At 33.0% G+C, this 21,670-nt stretch overlaps 2 protein-coding genes across 6 annotated transcripts in view; one reads left to right on the top strand and one right to left on the bottom strand.

Annotated features, from left to right (window-relative positions):
• The window catches only part of LOC139088492 (uncharacterized), a 72,371-nt gene that overhangs the window by 9,001 nt on the left and 41,700 nt on the right, over positions 1-21,670 (bottom strand). The window lies entirely within an intron of this gene.
• Positions 400-20,104, top strand: LOC139088569 (uncharacterized). Its single transcript, XM_070637840.1, has 2 exons — positions 400-429; positions 19,051-20,104. Exons 1-2 carry the CDS (start codon positions 400-402, stop codon positions 19,690-19,692), a joined length of 672 nt encoding a protein of 223 aa, XP_070493941.1. The 3' UTR covers positions 19,693-20,104.

Here is a 21,670-nt window from a genome sequence, read left to right on the forward strand (position 1 = left end):
GCAAGAAGAAGTTCTTAAGATCGCAGGAATAAATAACAATATGTATAGTCATAAAAATGACAGGAATGATGAATGATGGGAGGTAAAATTATGAAATCAATTTGTTCCTGCTTACATAAATTTATTAGATGCTCTTTATGGAACATTTTTCGACTACTTCATTGTGTGAAAAAGTTTTCAAGTGCCTCGAAGTTTCATAACGAGTTTAATGGATGTAAATGGAAGGTCATTGACTTTACAAATTACTTTACAGCCAAAATGAAATGAGAAAATGGAATAAAATGGAATGCGATGAGTTTGTGTTTAAAAGTAAAGGAACTGATTTTTTTTATAGGAATGTTAACGTCAGGGAGTCGATTTTTCCTGTTTTATTATGTTATGCACTGTAAAAGTACAACAATGGCACGATACAGTGGTACACCTAGCATGGTATAGTACGCTACAGGTATACAACTGTATCAGGTGTTCCACTGTACCCATCCAGTGGTGTACCTATACTGGATTGTATTGTCGCTAGAGTAATGGCGCTAGGACAGTGAAAGATCATGCTAGACAGGAGTGATTCCACTGAGAAGTAAGATTCAGACAAATTAAGTGACAGATCCAGCAACATGGTAAGATTTTGTTATAATTTAAACTAAACAGTATACTTCCATATATGATGACCTCAAATTCATCTCGGGTACCCTAATCAGCCGGTCAACTTGCCACTCGAATCACTATGAGACCTAACACACAATACATGAGCATACTAATTGTCTGTTCAGGGAATATTATTCAATTTTTGAAAAATATTCAACGAGCAGCTTGATGAAAAGCCTTTATTTAAAAAATTAATTCTAGTCAAATGAACTCCCAAAAAGCCATCAATTGACAATAGCATATGACAAAATCTGTTCCACATTTACCACCATAATTTATATCCACCATGAAACAATTAATTCCATTTGTAAAACGTTACAATCTCAGTTGAATGACATGACTTTATAATAATAAATAATATGCTCTAACTAATTAATAACATGTTAACCACAGAGAAAGATCTCAACAAAATATTTAATTTATTTACGACCGCAATCACTCAAAAATGAGATTGCTTTCCCATATTGCCATTTGTTTTTCATTCTTTAATACCCATAAAAACCTCACCGACAAGCTTTTCATTAAATGCACATTGTTCTCGCTTTGTGAATGATAATTCTATGGTAATTAAGGTTGAATGAAATGTTGCTATGTGTAATGCATTTTACGTGCGGTTCTTCTATGTTTACCTCTATGTTGCATCTTTATTTATCCTGATTAAAGGACACAAACAAAACATAAAACAATTTTCATTATTTTAACAAAAAAAGTATATATTTTAATTCCTCAGCACTTCTATTGTATATTCCTTAATCCACACAGATTTGAAAAATTGTTTTTTTGAAATGAAAAACTTCTTCTTGTTTCCGTTTTGTGTATCGAAGATTGCAAAACAATTTGTGACTGATTTTATTTATTTCCTTTTCTATTTTTTTGTTGTCTGACATTAAGAGACAACAATAGATATAAGAATGAACTGGAACTTTATAAAATCGCATGTGGTTTCAGAGATTATTTGCGAAAAGTTTGACAATTAGTGATTTTTCAATAATTATCGGGTGGATGATTGACTGCCTGGATAAGGGATGAAATATTGGCAACCAGATCTCGTAGAAAGCTCACGTTTAAATCATTAGTTCTATGCCATCGAGCTATTCCTTTACCGATTGGTCTGATGAAATTTCATTTCATAAAAAAATGAAAATTTTCTTAAAGCGTTGCTTCAATAAATTTAAATTTGTAGAATCCGTTAGAAAATTTAAATTTTAAAAACCGTTAAATGATAATTGAAATTCGTATTTCTCCCATAAATTAAGATGAATATTTTCACCAGAAGACACTCAGGAACACATGTGATGTAATAAATCTTAAAACCATTTAATCAATATCCTATAAAATCAGTAGAAAATCAAATTAATATTCACATTATATATTGAAGCATGTAAAATGCATAGCTAGCAGCAACTTGTATTATTAGGAAAATTTCCGGGAAATAATGTAATAAAAACTACACCATGTAAAGAGTTATCGAACTAATGATTGATTCATGAATAAACCTTGGCATAAAAAGTGCTTCGTAGTCAGGAAAAATATCATAAAACAATCCAGAGAGAAGGAAGAATAATTGGAATCGTATTGCATAAGTTAAGGAAATTCGTTGATTAAAAATTGTTCAATGTAATTGCTTACAGAGAGATTCTCAATTAAAGAAAAGCGCATTTACATTAGGGGTCGTTCACTTGTTACGTAACAATATCTCAAACTTCCTCTTCCCATGTCATCCTTTCCCCAGGACGCTCCCTCCACGGCGCCTTTCCCAAGGGCGCGTTTCCTCATGTCATCCTTTCCCAGAGCGCCTACCCCTATACCGGTACATAATAAGTGAACGACCCCATCCACAAATAGATATCGCCATATGTGTGTGCCAATAGAAACAATCATAGTTTGAGCAGCATAAGAGAGAGATAAAAAATGGGAAAAAATCATAAAAATGTCATGAAAGCAGAATTAAGGAAACAAATGAAAATAAAAATAAAAACCCATAAGAGGAATGATGAGTAGGATGAAGGAAGCAAGCAAAAAAAAAAGTTTCAATCATATTTTTTGATTCCTTTTGAATTTTGTGGCATTTCTTTTTCTTTTTATTGTTCTGGCTTCCTATATGTGTGTTTTCGCACAAATTGAATGAATGCTCAGTCCTCAACAACATTCAATACAATTCGATTCGCAGAATATGATTGTCGATATTTTCCTTTCTTCCTTCATTTTTTTTTCGTTGCTCATCGTCATCTCTTTTTATTGTTAGAAATCATTTTTGTGGAAGTAATTTCAATTGTTGTATATATGGCATCATCTGTGGCCGACATTATTTATGCCATCTTTAAAGGAACAATCTGAAATGTTGATGGAAGTAATGATGAAGGATAAGCGTGAGACACAAAATGCAGTGAAGTCGTTATTGATTTAATATATGGTTTTTTATTATGTTCTCTTGAGTTAGCTGAGATTTTGAAGATTTGTGGTGATTTTGGACACTTTGTCTGTCACGCTGTAACCCATCTATTCCTCTCCCCGTGACAAAATTGACATAGAAATGAACCATTAATTTGAATGAGGGGGTAGATGAGGTTTGACACCCAAACCCACTCCATCCCCTTGAGTACCTCCTTAATAGACCCCAATCTAAGCAACTATCTTCAGCCTTATTTAACACAATATCATGATATATTACAATGTCGCTCTAACGACTCAAAAAACGCATTATAAAAGCAATAAAAATAAAATGAAAAAAGTTACAAGATTTATTTTTTATCTCTTTGTCTTTTCATCCGAATTTTTCATTCGCTAAGCACCATTCGTGACTTTCTCCTTCCCAAAAGTTCTTCTTCTTCTTCTTGTGTCATCTTGACAGCTTCCCTATTTTATCCCGTTTTAGTACGTCTGTTACCACGAGTAATGCGTTTATATTTGCGAATAATGGATTGTGGCTTTAAAGGTTTTTTTTGGAAAGACGTGATGTTATGCAATCTGAATGGATTTAGATTTAAGAACATTCACTTCTGTTGAAGTATATTCTAAGAAGTTCAATAAAGGTATTAGATCAATCTGACTCTGATGGCCAATAAATCAAATCCGATTTCTAAGTTGAAAAGTTTGTTTCAATTCTCTGAGCTGTTTTTCACTAGAAAAACATTCAAGAATCCTAAATATCTCGATCGTTATTCCAAGAAATGGCTCTTAATCTTTTCAACATCCTAACTGCCTTTTGTTGTTCATTGTTAGCTATAAACCATTTTTAGCTTTTAATAGATTTCTTATGGATTTCAATTCAATAGACTTAAATTTAATGTTTTTCACCATAAGAAGAATAAAGGAAGTTGTTCAGAACCTTACTATTTCGAGTGGGACTTGAGCCCACGTCATGTCTTCATTCAATTGTTAAGATTGCGAAGTTCCAAAATTTCAGAAAGTTCTTGACTCTTACAAGCTGATAATAGCAATGACCAATGATCACACAAGTGTAAATGCATGCATTTGACTTTCCCAACAATAATCCATAAAACATCGTGATAGCACATGAGAAACTACTAAATCTGCCAAAAATAACACTTGAGAACAACTAGAGGACAATGACATAATTTATGAGGAAAAGTTTTAAGTACCGTCAGCCTTGAGAGACATTTTCGATACTGTTATGTGACTTGAACGACTCAGTGATTAATGCAACATCAGATCCCATTATTGATAAGGAAATATCTTCAATAATCCTCAAGTTAAATTTATGGATTCCCATATAGAATCGCTCATAATAATTCAATAATAAAAATAATCATTACGAATAACGATAAAGAGCACGAAATGTTGCCATAAAAAATATTTAGTTCATTATATCATCTTTTTCATGTCTGTGTTATGTCCCATTAGATGTCAATTGCACAATCACTAAAATATCCAATTATTCATATTTATATAAAATGGTAATCAATATCATTTACAAACATATTTTTTCCACTTCCTATTCCGTATTCGATGAACTATTTTTAACCGCTGTGTGATGTTATTTTTTTGGGGGTCTGTTCGTATATTACGACTCAGCAATCTAACATTATTGTTACAAATGCTTTGTGAAAAATAACGATCATTTTTATTTTGAAAATTAACAGTCAAATGAAATTCAAATTGAAGTTCAATTATTGAACAATGAACTTTGAATCAGTTCAAATTTTCAAAAACCGTTAAATGAAAAATTCTCATGGAAAGTCGATCGAATAAGAATCTACTGGATCAATGAGACAGGTCAACAAACTCTACATTTACATCACGTAACAAATGAATGACTCCTCGTCAATATAATAAATTTGAATTGAAGCTTAACAATTGCAATATTAGCATGGCTTTTCTGTTTGACATTTAAAAACCAATGATGAGTATAGCATGATTAAAATTTGGCGGAATTTCATGTCCAATTTATCGACGATGACGATGAAAAAAAAAATTATTGGTTTTAAATAAAAATTTGAATGGAAATCCCAAAGGTATTAAAATGACATGGACAGTCATTTAGATAGCGGTTTTTTTGCTGATAATTCAGTCACAATGATTTTGAAATATGGAACGACATTGACCATATTTATTTTAAGCTTTTTCGATCAGAAACAAATTTGAGTTTTGTTAACCCGATTGTTGGAGGTATGTAATGTAATTCAGTACATACGAATTGCAAATTTAAACATTGTCAACATTGCACAATAATTCGAGGAAGCTATTCGCTCGTTGGAATTAAATTAATTGAATTTTAAATCCATTTCAACGTAAAAAAAAAGAAGAAATGCATAAAGTAACAAAAGCCAACACAAATTTTATTTATAGCAGCATGCAAATTAAATTAACTGGAGTTGACAAGGATACTGAAACTTTTTTGTGATTTTTTTTTTTATTTTCATCCTCTCGTGCTCTCTCTCTTGTACACACACACACACCATTTTTGCTTAAGGAAATACCTCCAACTAAAAGCTTTTATATCTGAATCCTCATTATGTAAGCATCTCATGGCATTATTGCGTTCCATGAAAATATGTCAGGAGATGGGAAACAAAATTAAGCTCTTACATAAAAATAAGCATTTTAGCTAGTTTTATGCTGAACATAAGCTGTTTATGGTGTCATGTCTATTTAAGAAGTGAGTCTTATTATGCAGGAAATAATCATGTGAACTACTAACTGGAGTTTGTTTAGTTATTAAGTCAAGAAGGTCATTGTCAAGCATTTATTATTTCTGTGGATGTCAGACATTATTGTCTTGTGGATGGTCGTCACATTAATTAATTATTTCCTTTAATTAACAGGATGTTCAGGGTTTTGCAAATCGTAGTGATGAACAACATGAGTGAGTTTATCAACCATTAGGGACCACAAATTTGTGATCTGACAGAAAAGGGATGATTCTGAATAACGAATTCCAAGTGAGACTCGAACCCACACCCTATGATTTCCGATCGCAAGCCCTTGCCACTGAGCTATCGAGGGTTACTCGACTATATGTCTTCTTAAATATTATAACTAGGCAGGAGCATATTCAATTGACGGGGACTTAGGGGTCAACCTTGTTCCTACCTCTTCTTCGTAACCTGTTTTCCTAGAGTGCATTAACATTTAAGATAAGTCTGAAGCAATTAGCACTCAATTTGTAAATCTATGCACTATGCGCCATTCTCCCCATCAGGCCATCACACAGCAGCATCTTTCCTTATAGGAAATAATACATTTATTTATGTCGATAGTTTTAGGTCTTCTTCTTATTTTCTTCTTCTTATTCTCTCCTATTCACATTTTCGACGATAATTTGATATGAGTGGAGGCAAGAAAAGTAGCACGCATGCACACAGGTAGCCGATGTCAGCGTTTGTTTCATTCTGCCTTTGTTACTATTTTAATCACGTCCCGTTATCAATACAATTTGTATAAAAAAAGAAATTTATTTTCCATATTTTTTTATCGCACACGTACTTCATATGTATAGGAGAAGTATTACATAAATAATGTCTGTGCAATGCTAGTGGCCAAGGGTATTGAAAGGAGTTGTTTTCTATACATAAATAACAAAGTTTTCATGCTCAATTTTTATTTTTTTGATCCTCTTGTGTGTTTTTATTTTGTTGTTTTGTTTGCTGTATATAATTAATATTTTCTCTCGACCGACTGTACAGCAAACAAAAATTGTTTATCGTGATTTCTTGAATTTGTGTATGCTATTAAATTTTTTTTAGGTTTCAATTTATTCAGCAACCAACGATTAAGGATTGTTTGGTTGAAAAAGTTTATCATTCTTTGTATGGCTTGAAATTTTGTTGGAAAAAAATCATTTTTAAAGCTTCAGAAATTTCTATAATTTTATGTCACTAACTCTAACTAAATCTAGTTGGGGATTATCAATCGAAAATAGTTGTTTGAACGCATTTTACCCCGGGCGACACAGTCAGGAGTTGATTCCTCCGATGGTGTTATGAAACAGTACGGCATGATACGATACGATACAGTGTACTGGGTACGGTATATATGTACTACGAAGAACGGGACAGTTGCACCGGGTACAGTAAATTTGTACAGCGTACGGTACAGTAAAGTTGAACTGGGCTCTGTAAAGTTGCACAGGATACGATACAGGATCACTGGGTACGGTACATGTGCACTGGGGTACGGTAAAGATGTACAGGGTACGGTATAGATGCACCGGGTGTAATAGAGATTTCATACCGATTCCATACAAGCACCTTCAATAACATCACCTCCATAACATCACTACTTGTGATTCACAAGTCAATGGCCCTTTAAGTACCGTTTATGGATGTATTATTAAGCCTCTTGTGACTAATATTCAATGATACAAAATGATTAAAGATTAAGGACATGCTCCCATAAATTTCTGACAATACCACGATCAGGAGGAAAATCTGTCATCAGCCTTAATGAGAATTTTGTCTCTGGCATATGACGCAATGGTTTTTCTCGACGCGCAAGAAAAATTGAAAGTATTCTCAGTCACGTATGATAATTTAAAGCTTTTATATTCATGGCTGATGTAACTTTTTTTTATCTCTTCTTCCAAATAATTATAGATGGTAGAGGAAATGTTTGGATTTGCTGATAAAATTGACATTAAATCAGATTTATATCACATAAAAAATATTGTTGTTTTTGCTTCCAAATGCCATAATTTACAGTCAAAAATTCAAAATAAATTCAAAAATAATGAACGCGACATACAGACTGTCTCATGCACAATCATTTGATGATGCAATTTTAAATGTGAAACATTTTCGATATCAATTTGTAATTGATATTCACATATGTCATTGTTAATACACTTCAAAAGAGATGAGATAGAGACATACATATAGTGTGTCAGAAAGGAACGGCAATCATGTTTGAGTGGGAATTCCAAAAATAATATTGTGATTACTTTCTCGGTTGAACGAATTAAATGGATGGTTGAAATTGTTACTTGATACTATTATTATTGCATATATAGTGTGCCATGCCATGCATAAATCAGTTATTTGTGGAGTACATATGTGGCACTTGATACTCTTTTTTTTCTTCTTTTAAACAGTATTGAATAATATTGCAAAACGTGACAGTCAGTTTGGTTTATATTTTTTGGTATGTTGATCGGAAGTATCACAGTCAAATGGATTCACGATCAGCACAAATTATTCATGGCAATCAATTGGTTGCCATGAATATATGGCGTACAAGTCATTTCCATGTCACATAGATGTCACTTCCATGTCATATTGATGTCACTTTCATGTCAAATGAATAACATTTGCATGCCACGTGGATGCAACGTAAATGCCACATTCATGCTACTTGAATACTTCGTACATGATACTTCTATGCCACTTGGATGTTACTTTGATGCCATGTGGATGCAACGAGTATGCAACGTGTATGCAAAGTGGTCGCCATGTAGCTGCCATGAATATCTTGTGTATATCGGAATTGTTTATTTTCAACATGTCAATGTTTTGCTTTGTGATAAAAGTCTGAGGTTATGTTTGTTGTTACTCATATTTAAACCCTTGAGTAAGTGATGAATATTCTCCGTAAATTCCACCTACAAAGCTTGCAGCTTACAAAATATTGCCAAATCCGAGAAAAGCTTACTCAATAAACGACTCAAAATTCCATTTCATAACAAATCACTCAAAAACAAAACACATTCAGGAATGGAATTTAAAGTCTGTTTGCATTCTCCTTCTTCTTTGATAAATTTCACATGCATGCATTATACGTTCACGTACAATACCAATAATGTCGATGATGATGATGATGATATTAAATAATATTTAATCATCCGTAAATATTAAATTGCACTCCAATACACATTGCAAAACAGAGTATGAGAGACAACATAAGGAGGAATATGAAGAATGAAAAGGAAATAAAAGACGGAGAATTTAAATTGATTCAGTGCCAATATTGTTTCAATTTTCTTAGCTTCATTTTAGTACAGTTCCAAATGCAAAAGAAATAAACTCATCGTTCAATGAATTGTGCTTATTTCCCTATCTTGTCGCTGTCTACCTGCATAAACTTTGCATTAATGGGAACTGCGCAATATTGAGTATTGAAGAGTCCATTGGAAAGAAGAATGAACTTTTTTTTATTGATATGGATGAAACTTATAGTTTTTACTTCCAACTGAATCGGTGATTTATGCATAAATTGATATGCATGGATTCCTTAGTCTCTACACACATAGGAGAGAGTCAATTTATCGAGTGGAAATTATACTTGAAACTTTAACAACTGTAAATATTTTTATCATAAAACATATTTTATTACTTAAAGTGTGTTTCCGATAGAATAATAGCTTGGCACAAGAAATATTGCAATCTGATGCTGTCTTGCATGATTTCTTGCTCAAACTTAAAGAATGTTGAACAATTTGGGAGTTTTTTTTTAAGGATTGTTTGGTTGTGATGAGGGACTTATTTAGAGGTTGGGAATGTTTGGGGGTCAATTGACTTACTTCCCAATATCATAGCCCGAGTAGGATTCGAACCAACGTCTAACAATTTCTGTTCGCATGCTCCTACCACTGAGCTACCGGGGGTTGCTAGGGATCATTGCTTAAAGGATACTTGAATGTTCTTTCTCTATTCAGTGCTCATTAAACAGCTCTTATTGTCGTATTAGACCACAGAACGAACAAGTGAATAACCCTTTGCCCATTAATCACAACAGCAAACACACATTAAAAATTGTAACTTAAAATGTCATTCAAATATTGGAATGCCGTCATAAATTACCAATAAATTATGGTATTTGGAAATGAATGAAATTGAACGAATAATTTTTTTAATTCCAATAAAATTTAAAGTCAACGATAACGGATCATTTAATCGATTAAAGTTCAAAGATCCATTTCATTTTCTTTGAGAATGAGATGAGAATTTCGGTAATGAAAAATAAAATTTTCTTTGTGTGTTCAGCATACGAATAAGCACAGAATGAAATTAGAAGCTGGAATGGGGGGTCGTTCACGTGTTACGGAACGCAAGAAATTGGTTTTGTTGACCAATCTCCTCCTCTTTACCACTTCGTTCAGTAGATAAACAGGAGCAATAACTCGGACCGCTCCCCTACTAAGAGAGTTACGTAATTGGTGAACAGCCCCCCAGAAAGAGAATGAGAATATTCGATAAAAGCATTTTTATAGTAATTTAATTTGGCGACTTTGTCGTGAATAGTATGACATTATTTTATCGTCTTATTACCGTTACACAGAATATCTCATTCACAGAGACCTCGCATGAAAATGGATGGCGAGTAAAAAGGAAAGGAAAGGAAAATTGGACGTCAACAAAAATTTAGTTTAAGAAAAGAGAAAGAAAAGATCGCAAATTCAATTACTGGCAGTAAAGCGCTTGAAGGGAGCAAAAAGCTCGACTTCTTAAATTTCACAAAGATCTTTAATCGAATGTGGCTGAAACAGCAACAACACAAAAAAATGTGAAATTGTGTAGAAAAGAGAGCAACAAAAAGCCAACAAATTATAAAAAGATTATTTTCCTCGTTCCATTGCTTCTTATTTTACATTCTATTGAATGTGAAAAAGAAATGATTTAGGGCATGACTCATGGGAATGCTAAAAGAATTTCTAAGGTATTTTAGGTTCCGGTATTTTTTTTTCAGACCGAAAAGTTGTTCTGGTGCTTTCATTAACCTTTCATTCAAATGAATTATGTAATCATTAATTTAATATTATAAATATGAATAAATCTCGCTGGGGAATGAATAAATAAAAAAATCTTTTTAGCAGCATGACATAATCAAAAATTTATCTACAGCTTGTTGACTAATTATTGGGACATGGATAATAAATTTATATCCGTTAAAGGACAGATTGGATTTTTGCTCAGCTTTTTTCTCATATTTTTCTATAAAAGAGCTGTTGATGGAAGCAATGATGCAATAGAAACTAGCAAGCTTAAGGATAGATTTATCCGAGAAGTCATGTATCCGAACAGAAATCCCAAAAATATTTATCCCGACCAATGGGATAATTTTTTGGTACCCCAGAAATCCCAAAAATATTTATCCCGACAAATGGGATAATATTGTGGTACCTCAGGTCGGCAACTAAATGACAGAAATGTTCCTATATCATTCTTGATTGACATCCATTACGATGTATGTAAGAGACTGACCAAATATTGGAAATATAATCCACAATAAGCTACTTGATAAGCATTAATTGTATTCAAGAGATTCACATATGTCATCAAAATTGGATGTATTAATATATCAGAAAACAAATTTCCATAATGATCGATGACCAAAACCACCTGACCACGAACAGTAATCAAAAAAGCTTTTTCATTTCCAACAAAATATTCTCCGATGAGAATTTCTCGGTCATAATGTTTAAATATTGATAAAATTTTCCATAAACTCTCATTAAACGATATTAACAATTTTCTTGTGCTGCTGCTGCTGCTGCATGTCGTCTACATTATACATAAAATATATTATTGGACTCAATGTATACATATTCAGCTTATAAACAACATAAAATCAAAAGCATGTTAAATTTATTCAAGCATCCTTCATTCCATCTCATTATCTCTGGTGTGCATTTATTTATATTTTTAAAATTATTTTAAAATTTTCATGAGCTATAGTCGACACAACTTAATATTGAAAAAAACTGTATTTCGTACTCAATAAATGCATTGTCGGAGAGCTGAACCAAAAATCACTGCACACCAATGCTTTTAAACTGATTAACTCGTACAGTGTGATAATTTTTTTTTTCATATTATTTACCTAATTTATAGTGAAAAATCATGAAATATTGAATATTTAATGCATAATGTATGAATATTGGGGTCCACTCGTCTGAAATTATTCCTCATTTTAATGATAAAATTTGAAAAATGATTGCGTGCTGCTTGATAAAATACCAATTAAAATTCATGCCAAATTCACACAAATGATATTGGACTTGGGAGAAGGGAAAAAACTAATTAGCAAATTTAATGATGCTTATGCTCATTTCTGTTAGCTTGTGAAATATGTTTTGATAATGACTAAAATGATTCCATTAGTAGAGGGGACTCGGTAGATAAATTTATAGCGAATTTTCCTACTAATTGATGATAACTTTTCGTAATTGAGTTTATTTAGAGCCAGAAATGCTTTTTCATTTTCATGCTTTTTTAGTTATGTTAATAAAGAGATAGGTGTGGAGTTGATTATTAATGATGTGAAAATGGTGATGTGAAGCTGTAAACGTATGACAGTCAATAGCTTATAATGAGACATTGTATGGCATTCTAGAGAAGAAGTTGTTAATTAAGTGTGAAGATCTAGCTTTGTAGTTACTGTTCGGAACTAATTCTAAGATTCTAGAAGAACAAATCCGAGTGGGATTCGAACCAATGTCTTACGAATTCTGATTGCATAAATTGTCCTGATGTTAACCTTGGAGACTTTGCTTTGGAAAACCCAACACCTAAGTCTTGTCAACGACAAATCATGCACTATATCTATATGCGGAACTTGAAAAGATCTGGAGAATGCGATCTGAACCAACAATCTGTTCAAAAACATTACTCCTCTAAAATTCTAGAGTAAAAGGACACTTCCCCTTAACACAGCCCGAATAGGACTCGAACCCACGTCCTACGATTCCGGGTTACATGCTTCTACCACTGAGCTACTGGGGGTTATTAATTAGAACGACAAAAAGCACATTTGAACCTCCTTTCTCTACTACCCAGCACTCATTACAAAGATCTTATCGCTTTACAAACCCAACAATCATAAAAGACGTAATTCATAAACGACCCCCAAAGGGAAAATTTATTCGAGGATCCCTTGTCACATAAAACATTAATTAGAATATATTTACCATTTTAAATATGAAAATTTATTTGTTTTCATGTCGAAATAAGTTGTCGTGATGAAATGTAAATTCTGATAGGAAGCATAATAATATTTTTATAAAATTTGCGTCATTTTATAATTAAAAGTCAATAGAAACATCTCTTGGTTCCTAATTATCTATTTGTCTATTTTGTAATAATTTTTGGGTTCTCTAGCCACAAAGCATGTAAAAAAATATTATTAATTGGATATTTATTCCAAATTTCGGGCATCCCTTATTCGCTGTGGAATAATTTACAGTAACAGTTGTTATTTGATTATAATTATACACGAGCTAATTTTGAACCCCAAAAGCACACTAACTTAAAATTACATTAAATCACCTCAAGCTATAGGAACAAAAAAAAAATATTCTCAGGTGATACATCATAATCATGGTAAATGTATGATTGTATGGTTGGATTACAAATTATCGCATGACGACGACAGCCAGCCTTTTTCATGAAAGTCTAGACGAAGTGTGGCTTGAGAGGAAAATTATGTAAATGCCTGTAAAGCTCCCAATGGTAAAATGACCACTACAATCTGAGGTTTAGTAACCATGACATATCAAGTGTTAACTTCCTGTCTACAGGGGTTAATAAATGCTTTCCTTATGCTTACTAATGTATTGCGAAACACATCACTTCTGTTCGTTGAGGCACAAAAAAAAATTAATTAATATTCTCATCTCACTTAACAGCTCAGTTCCCATGCCTTGAATATAATTTATTTCCATGTTAATTAATAGAAACAAATCACTGAAAATGGTCATAATTATTAAGCTTTTCACCTCCTGCATATGATACCCGAATCTGTCATAAACACATATATACACAGAGTCACTAAAAATTGTCATTCGTTTTTCCCCCATTCTGAATAGAAAATTCATTTATGAGTGTGCATAGACAATTCTAATTTAAATATTTGTCCCAAAATATTTGCCTGCAAATTGTCTTTTCCTCTCACAATTTGAGTTCACTCACATAAATTATATTTTTCGTGTCCACAACTTTTTTTTTGGGAACCGTGTGAAAATTCAAAAGGGCAAATTGTCCTGCTTTTTTGAGAGATCAAAGAGGCTTTTTTGGAACATTTTTTTATCACTTCAAGGTAAATTAAAGCTGTTTATTTTAGAGTTCTGTGTTACAGAGGGGAGGGGGTGAGAATGTGTTTGAATGGATCGCAAAAAATTCAGGGGTGTTTAGGATTTTTTCACGAGACCTGGATTTGACTCCCAAAACCCTCCTTAAATACGCTTACTAACTGTAACATGCTCTGTCTTGGACCCTGGGTTGCAACAAAAGGCCTCCTATCTGATTCAATTGCTGGCCGAATCACAGTTTTGGCATCTAACTGGCAATTTGAACAATCAGGGTCAATTCAAATAATTTTAGTGTCGGAGTGGTCTAACCAGACCCAAATAAGCGTCACCAACCTCAGATCGAAAAAAATTTAAGTATCAAACGTGCTCTAAAATTTCATTTCATCTACAAACGCTATGAATGAAAAAAATAATTGAAGGTAAGGAGACAAAAATTTTCAATTAAATTGCTGATTTATATTTTTCAATTAAGCATCGATTGCAATTTTGTGATGCAAAATTGCAATCGATGCTTATTATGATTATTGATATTATTATGATGCTTATTATGATTGCAAAAACGCAATAAGAATATTACGAATGTTGTTTGGGGGACAGTCCCCTTCTTCCTCTCCTCCCATGCTGTCAATTCTGAGGCATCTTCTGGACGTCTTTTTCACGACTTTCTCATCTTAAGCAACTTAAAAGATGCATCTAAACTTCACCAATTTCCACTTTCTAATTAAGCTACCAAACGTTTCAGAACGAATCCATTAACACCAATCCAGACAATTACTTCCTCCATTACAAGACAATAAAAATTTACATGAATTGCCAACAAAACCACAATAAAATAACTAGTTTAAAACAGTTTAATTCAATCCACATACGTTGATTATAGTGACGCAATGTTGCTCCACTGACATTGAAGTGTCTTGCCAAAAAATAAAAATTCATTTGACAGTCGAAATGTTGTGTCGCGCATCAAGCAATTTTATTTTGTTTCAATAAATTGAGCTTGCTCGGTGCTTTTGATGCGTGTCGATAAAAAAAAAATATTTTCATATTTTCTGTTTCAATGCATGTATTTTTTATTCGTGACTGCCTCTATGACATATGATGAGCCCAAGATGTTTGTGAAGTATATTGATTTTAGATGTAACTGAATAAATTTTACAGATTGTTGATTTGACATTTTGATACTCAAATTTTATGTCGACGACATTCTTAAAGAAGCAGACACAGACATAACTCTTACTCCCTAAAAGTCTTGTTTCTCGACATCTTCAAATTACAATTAATAATGTATGCTTCATGGTAGAATAAATTGAATTAAAGCATAATCTCCTTCTCAGAAATGTGCAGTACACTTATACAATTTCTTATGCATTAAGAAGCATCTAGACCAGTGGTGGGCAACCTTTCGATTTGCACGGCACACCTTAGGATTAAGTCTTGATCAAAACCACAAATGGTATACGATTCATGACATTTTGAGACACAATAGAGTGCCGCGGCACAAAGGTTGCCCACCACTGCACTGTAGACTGATGTCACTGCTATCTTCTTTTCAATTTCTCAAACTGTTGGCATTAAATTGTAGAAGGATTTCCTTCTTTTCTTTTCTATATCTCATAGGAATTAAAGCATCCATTTACTCAAGGTGTGTAACACTGTAAGATCCATGTAATTCAGGAACACTAGATGTATATAATTAAGTATCGTTGAAGGTATTATATCGTATTAATTAAATTAATGAGGGACGAAACAAAAAAAAGGACAATGAAGTAAATGATAATGATGGACATTGTCGTAGTCATTGAGAGGCACATATTTTTTTTGGACTAGCTTCTATTAAAACATTGAGGACATTGAGAAAAGAAGAAAAATGAGGTTCATTAATTGAGCAGAAAGTTGAGGCATAAAAGCCATGAAAATGCTTCACAAGAAGGTAAAATTAGTGGAAAAATTAAGCATAATTAAATTTGATGTTTGTGATTTAAGCTTAAAGCTGGATATTTGTCAGTGACCAAACTTATTCAATTCCGCACTTGCTTTTATTTAAACTTCAAATTGACTCATTTATGGATTATTCATGCGTTATATTGTGTGACACAAGCAATATCTGTTTGTTTTTTGATTTGTTTTATGCATTTTCGCGACTAACCTATAAATGGCTGTATATGATTGTTTATTTGTGTTGTTTATGGATACAACAACTGAATAATGGTTCATATGAAATGGAATTTTATGGATTATGGTCTATAATTTACATAACAATCAAGTTCAATTTGGGTATCCCGTGCGACACAAATGAAGAAGGCTCTTCCACGGAGCTTATATGGGTCTGCTACACTTGCTGTATTAACACCAAATCGCGGCCGCCTATTTTTGGCCGTCATATGGATTCCCTTGTGTCGCTCGTAATAAACGTTGTCGACTTCCATTTGGTGTCAATAAAAGAGGTTTAACAGATCATTAGAAGCTCTGCCGCGGACCTTCCTAAATTTCTGTCCCTCGGGCATAGTAAGTTCATTATTCTGGAACATTTTTTTTATATCCATATCCTTTAAAATACATCAAAATCATTCAAGGCTAGTTTGTCCCATAAATATTCAAGAAGAGCAGTAGCAGCAGCAGCGAAAAATGAATGCGTTATGAATTTATTGGACTTACGAGACGAAAACAAAAACAAACAAAAAAATTCATTCGAATATGCAGACAACAAAAATTGCCTCACAAGCCCTCACTCAACGGTGTTATGGGGGAAGAGTGGTATCAGCTTCAATGCGTGCGGTATATAAAAACAAAAGCACTTGTCACATTGTATATCAGTCGCAAATTTATTTTTTCGAGAGCCGCAATCAATAAAAAATTCAAGCGGAAGGGACTTTAGTAAAAAAAAAAAAAATATATAGTTTTTAATTCCCTTTCTTTTTGCCGTGTCTGTTTTGTCGTGCGATGATAAAAAAGAATTATTTTTGAAAGTGCTTTTCATTAGTTTTGTTGTCACTTTTTTTATTCAAATACGGACATTTTTCCGCTACAGCTACTGACTGTTTTATGAAAAAAAGGAACTAAAGCTTCAAAGAGCTTTTCTATATAAAAAAAGTATATACATAAAAATAACAGTGAGATGAAATTGATTTTGGTGAGTGTACATATTGTGTGTGCATAAATTTTTATATGCTTCTCGTTTTTTTTCGATCATGCTGAGGCACTTAATTGAAATTAAAAAGAGTGAGTGAGAGAGGCAGACGATCTCTCGTCTGAGGAAACAAATGTGCGTGATGATTGTGAAATGGAATAAGAATTAAAATTTGATGAACCTTTTTCGGAATTGAAATGAAATGGAAAATGAAAAATTCCTTTTTGGCTCTTTTTCACATTCGGGGAGAAAAAAATTCTCGTCAATCAGTGAATTTAAGCATTAAATTCTCTTAATTGAATGAATTTTAAATTTATTATCACGATCCTTTCGCTTGTGTGTGCTTATCTCAGGGAATTTTTGATTAAGGACAATGATTAATTGGAAATTTGGATATGGAAATTGGAGTACAGGCATTTGTAGACGAATGAAGGTGTGTAGTGATGATATTGATCTCGGATATCAAGACATATGAATCGGTCAAATAGTCGATCTCTCATTCTCTGGAGTGCTGACAATCTAGCTGTAAATTTTGAGCTCTGCATCCCCCACATCAAAGTCACACTAAGCTGAAGTTGCTTTCTTTGTACAAGTTGATTTCAGAAATGGTTTCGAAAGGTTGTTAGTCTTATCATCCCTAGTCTGATTGTAGTACTGTCACACTTCAGACAAGATGTATTAGATAGGCTTTTATTCTATCCATTAATGCATTTATTCCGATATATATCTCGGGAGCCAACACTGAATTTTGCGATATTAGGGAATATCACGAGAAGATATACATTTGACATTTGGTTAGCTGCAGAATCAGACTTCGGTTTGCCCAATCGTGCTTATCGTGCTTATCTTTAAACCATTAATTTTTGCACTATACCCCCTTCCCTTTTTCCTTTAAACAATGGGCTAAAATCTCTTCCAATCTGGCTACGCATCCAACTCTCACTTTGACTTACCTATGGCTATGCCTCTATAATAATAATATCAATCCAATGACAATTCATTACACTTTATGGATCATCACTTGAAGTATAAATTTATTTGATCTGTTTTAATGAGATTTCATCATTATCCATTGTTGAACCAAACAATAATTTATTTTATAATAAGCTTTTAATAACTTTATTCAGATGGAATCATTTCCACATATAATTAACGCATTATTTAATAAAATAAAAAATGCCCAACATTTGTTCTCGCACCTTATTAACTGATGTGTACAATTAACTCTAAAAAAATTTCATCATTATTTCGTATTAAAATATTAAAAGTTTAAGCATAAATGTACATAAATACATATTGTGATTTATTGATGGAAAAGGATATACGCATATTGCTGTACCAAATGCAATTAACCAAAACCACAGATTTTTCTCTACCGACATAAAATATCATATCAAAAATTAATTTATGGAAATTTAATTATTTGCATCATTAAATTATTTTTTGCAGCATATTTGTGGGGATGCAAATGTGATTTTTATTTCCAATTTTTTTTGTCATCACTGTTTGATATGGAAATGAGTGTTGATTGGTCTTAATTGTCATAATATTGTCAATTTATCAAAATTTAAAAATCCAGTTCCTTTTGACAGCAAAAAAGCATTTCCTAAACTAGATTTCAATACACAATGCGATGAATGAATTACGATTATTAATGAACTACGATAAGCATGTGTCAGTAGTGTATTATATCATAAATTTCATTACTAATTCATCAATAACTGCTGATCCGGAAGTTAATGGAAATTCCCCGACTTTCATGAATAATAAATTTTAATTTTCACTGCTTGTCTTTTCCCAGATTTTGTCAGTTGCCTTTGCGGTTGTAACTGCAAATCCCGAACCACCAGTGAGAGCCCGTCAATCACTTCCATATCCACCACCACCACCACCAGCATTACTTCAACAATTACCGAGACAAATTGCACAAAATGGTCCACCACCAATACCATTGGCATTTCCACCACCATCAAAGATAGTTGCACCTCAAGATAGTTATGGAACTCCAGCACAAAGTTATGGTCCACCACCTCAACAGCCTATTATTACTAAAAATGTTTACGTCCACTTGCCACCAGATGATGAAGATGATTATCGTCAGCCACAAGTCATTCAACCACAAGCACCAAGAAAACATTACAAATTGATCTTCATTAAGGCACCAGAACCACCAAAATATACAGCACCAATTATTCCACCAACGCCACAAGATGAACATAAAACACTTGTTTATGTCTTAGTCAAAAAGCCCGAAGAACAACCACAAATTGAGTTGCCAAGTGTCGCACCAACCGAGCCATCCAAGCCTGAAGTATATTTCATTAAATATAAAGCACAAGAGAATAAGCCAGCCCAAGGATATGGACCTCCATCACCTCCACCAAAACCTGAATATGGTCCACCATCACCACCAAATGGTGACTATGGTGCGCCATCATTTTAATTACAATTAATGAAAACTTTCAAGCGAGAATTCTCATGACTACGTGCATTTTGTAGCAATTAAGTTGTTAGTTACGTAAAAAAAAAAATACAAAAAATATTTTAATGGTCAAAACAACCATAATTTTTATCGCGGACCGACCATAAATACAAAGGAAAAATAATTATTTTAATTTAACATGACAGTTAATTGTAGTACATGGCACAACGATGATTATGTTGAACTGGTAAATTTTTCATGTATTTTTTCGTGTTCTCTTCTTGGGGGACTGTTTATCATAAGGAAGTACATCCTCACTCTTCAATAAATTGTTTTAGCGCAATAATTAAGTGAAAAATATCGGGAACTTACAAGAAAAATGCTCAATTAATTTATATGCGCAAGAAATTAGCTGTCGTTATTGTAAAGAAAAAAGTACCTCAATAAAAAAAGTAATACAATTAATGGAAATTTCATGAATTTTAATAGATTTTTTGTTGGTGTTTTATTTAATGGATGTGCTGTGTTATAATGAAGAAATAAGATGTTCTTGGATTTTCTTTTCGGAAATTGCTTTATTTGCATTCTTATTAGGAATTATTAGTGTTGAGTTTATGTTTGGATACGAGTATAATGGCTTACTGGTTTGACAAGTACACATATAAGCCTGGCATAGGGTAAGTTGGAAAAGACGTAAGCCAGCGATAGATCCAGTTTTAAACTTCAACTGAGAGTAAGCAAGGCATGTAAAACTGAACAGAAATACCGCAAGCTCTTCAGAAGGCCGTACAGATAAACTGTGATCTATAAACTTTAGCCTCCCTCAAATGTCGCCTAAAGCTTGTTCTATCGCCGGCTTCTGGCAGCCAATTGCCAATACCAACGACTTCTAGCTCTACTACCTAATAAATGCTTTTAATATAAATTTGTGAGTCAAAATTAAAAATAAACGCAAAACAATCATATCCAATCAATTTTCTACATCTTCCAACACCATCAGTTCCAATAATTGAAATTGTAAGGGATCAAACTTCAACAGCAGCTACAAATTCTCAACAATTTACATTTCTAACCCCAAAATTTACCTATTCCGCCACCTTCTGTATATACTTGTTATGAAACTATTTTAATTAGACGTGTTGTTAAATAAAGGAAGTAAAGATAATTGCTCAAAGATATTTACAAGAAGCAAAATTTGTTTACATAAAATAAATAAAATAATGAGCTGTTTACTTTCGTGAATAAAAATTTTTTGTAAGCTTTTACGAGCTTTAACAAATTAAGGAAAAATACTTTCAATTGATTGGAAACTTTTTTGTTGCTGCTTGCTTCCAATCATGAAGGAATTTTATTTTTAAATAGCTTGAAAGCATTAAGTCTCTTTTGTTTAAATGGTTTTATGTTCTCGACATCCATTGACGAAGTTTCAATGGAGAAAATTTTCTATCTGTTTGTGATTTGAAAGTTTCAGGTTTGTTTCTAAAGAAGATGTCCTCTTCAAATATGTAACTGAAAAGACCAACAGATGAATAGCCCAAGGACATTGAATTCCGAATGTGAATCAGTCTGATTATGATGGATTTTCAAGGCTTAATTGCTGTAAGAGATGGGTAGCTTAGGCAGTGAGGGTTCGCAAAATCAACGCGCTCAAACCTAGACTCCACAGTTTACAGTTGGATCCGACAAGCACCTTTGACGACTTATACTGCCTAAATTGCCTTTAGCCTACAAAGGACGGCGTTAGTCGCATTTCCAGTGCATTTGATTCGAAAAAGGGTTCTCATACCGAGTCTCGAACCCATGACTACTGGGTCGGTGTGCAATGATTAAGTCCCAATATACAAAACCACTACGCCACCAACCCACATCGATTCACCACTCTATACTCTACAGCAAAGTAAACAACATAATTCCCCCGACAAAATAATAATGTATCAAATTAATCATGCACTGAGCAAACTCAAAGTGACAAATGAAAATAACCTGCAGACTTAATTCT

Source organism: Chironomus tepperi, unplaced genomic scaffold (genome assembly GCF_022539635.2).
Source record: "Chironomus tepperi strain 1889 unplaced genomic scaffold, CSIRO-AGI_Ctep_v1 contig_163, whole genome shotgun sequence".
NCBI lineage: Eukaryota > Metazoa > Arthropoda > Insecta > Diptera > Chironomidae > Chironomus > Chironomus tepperi.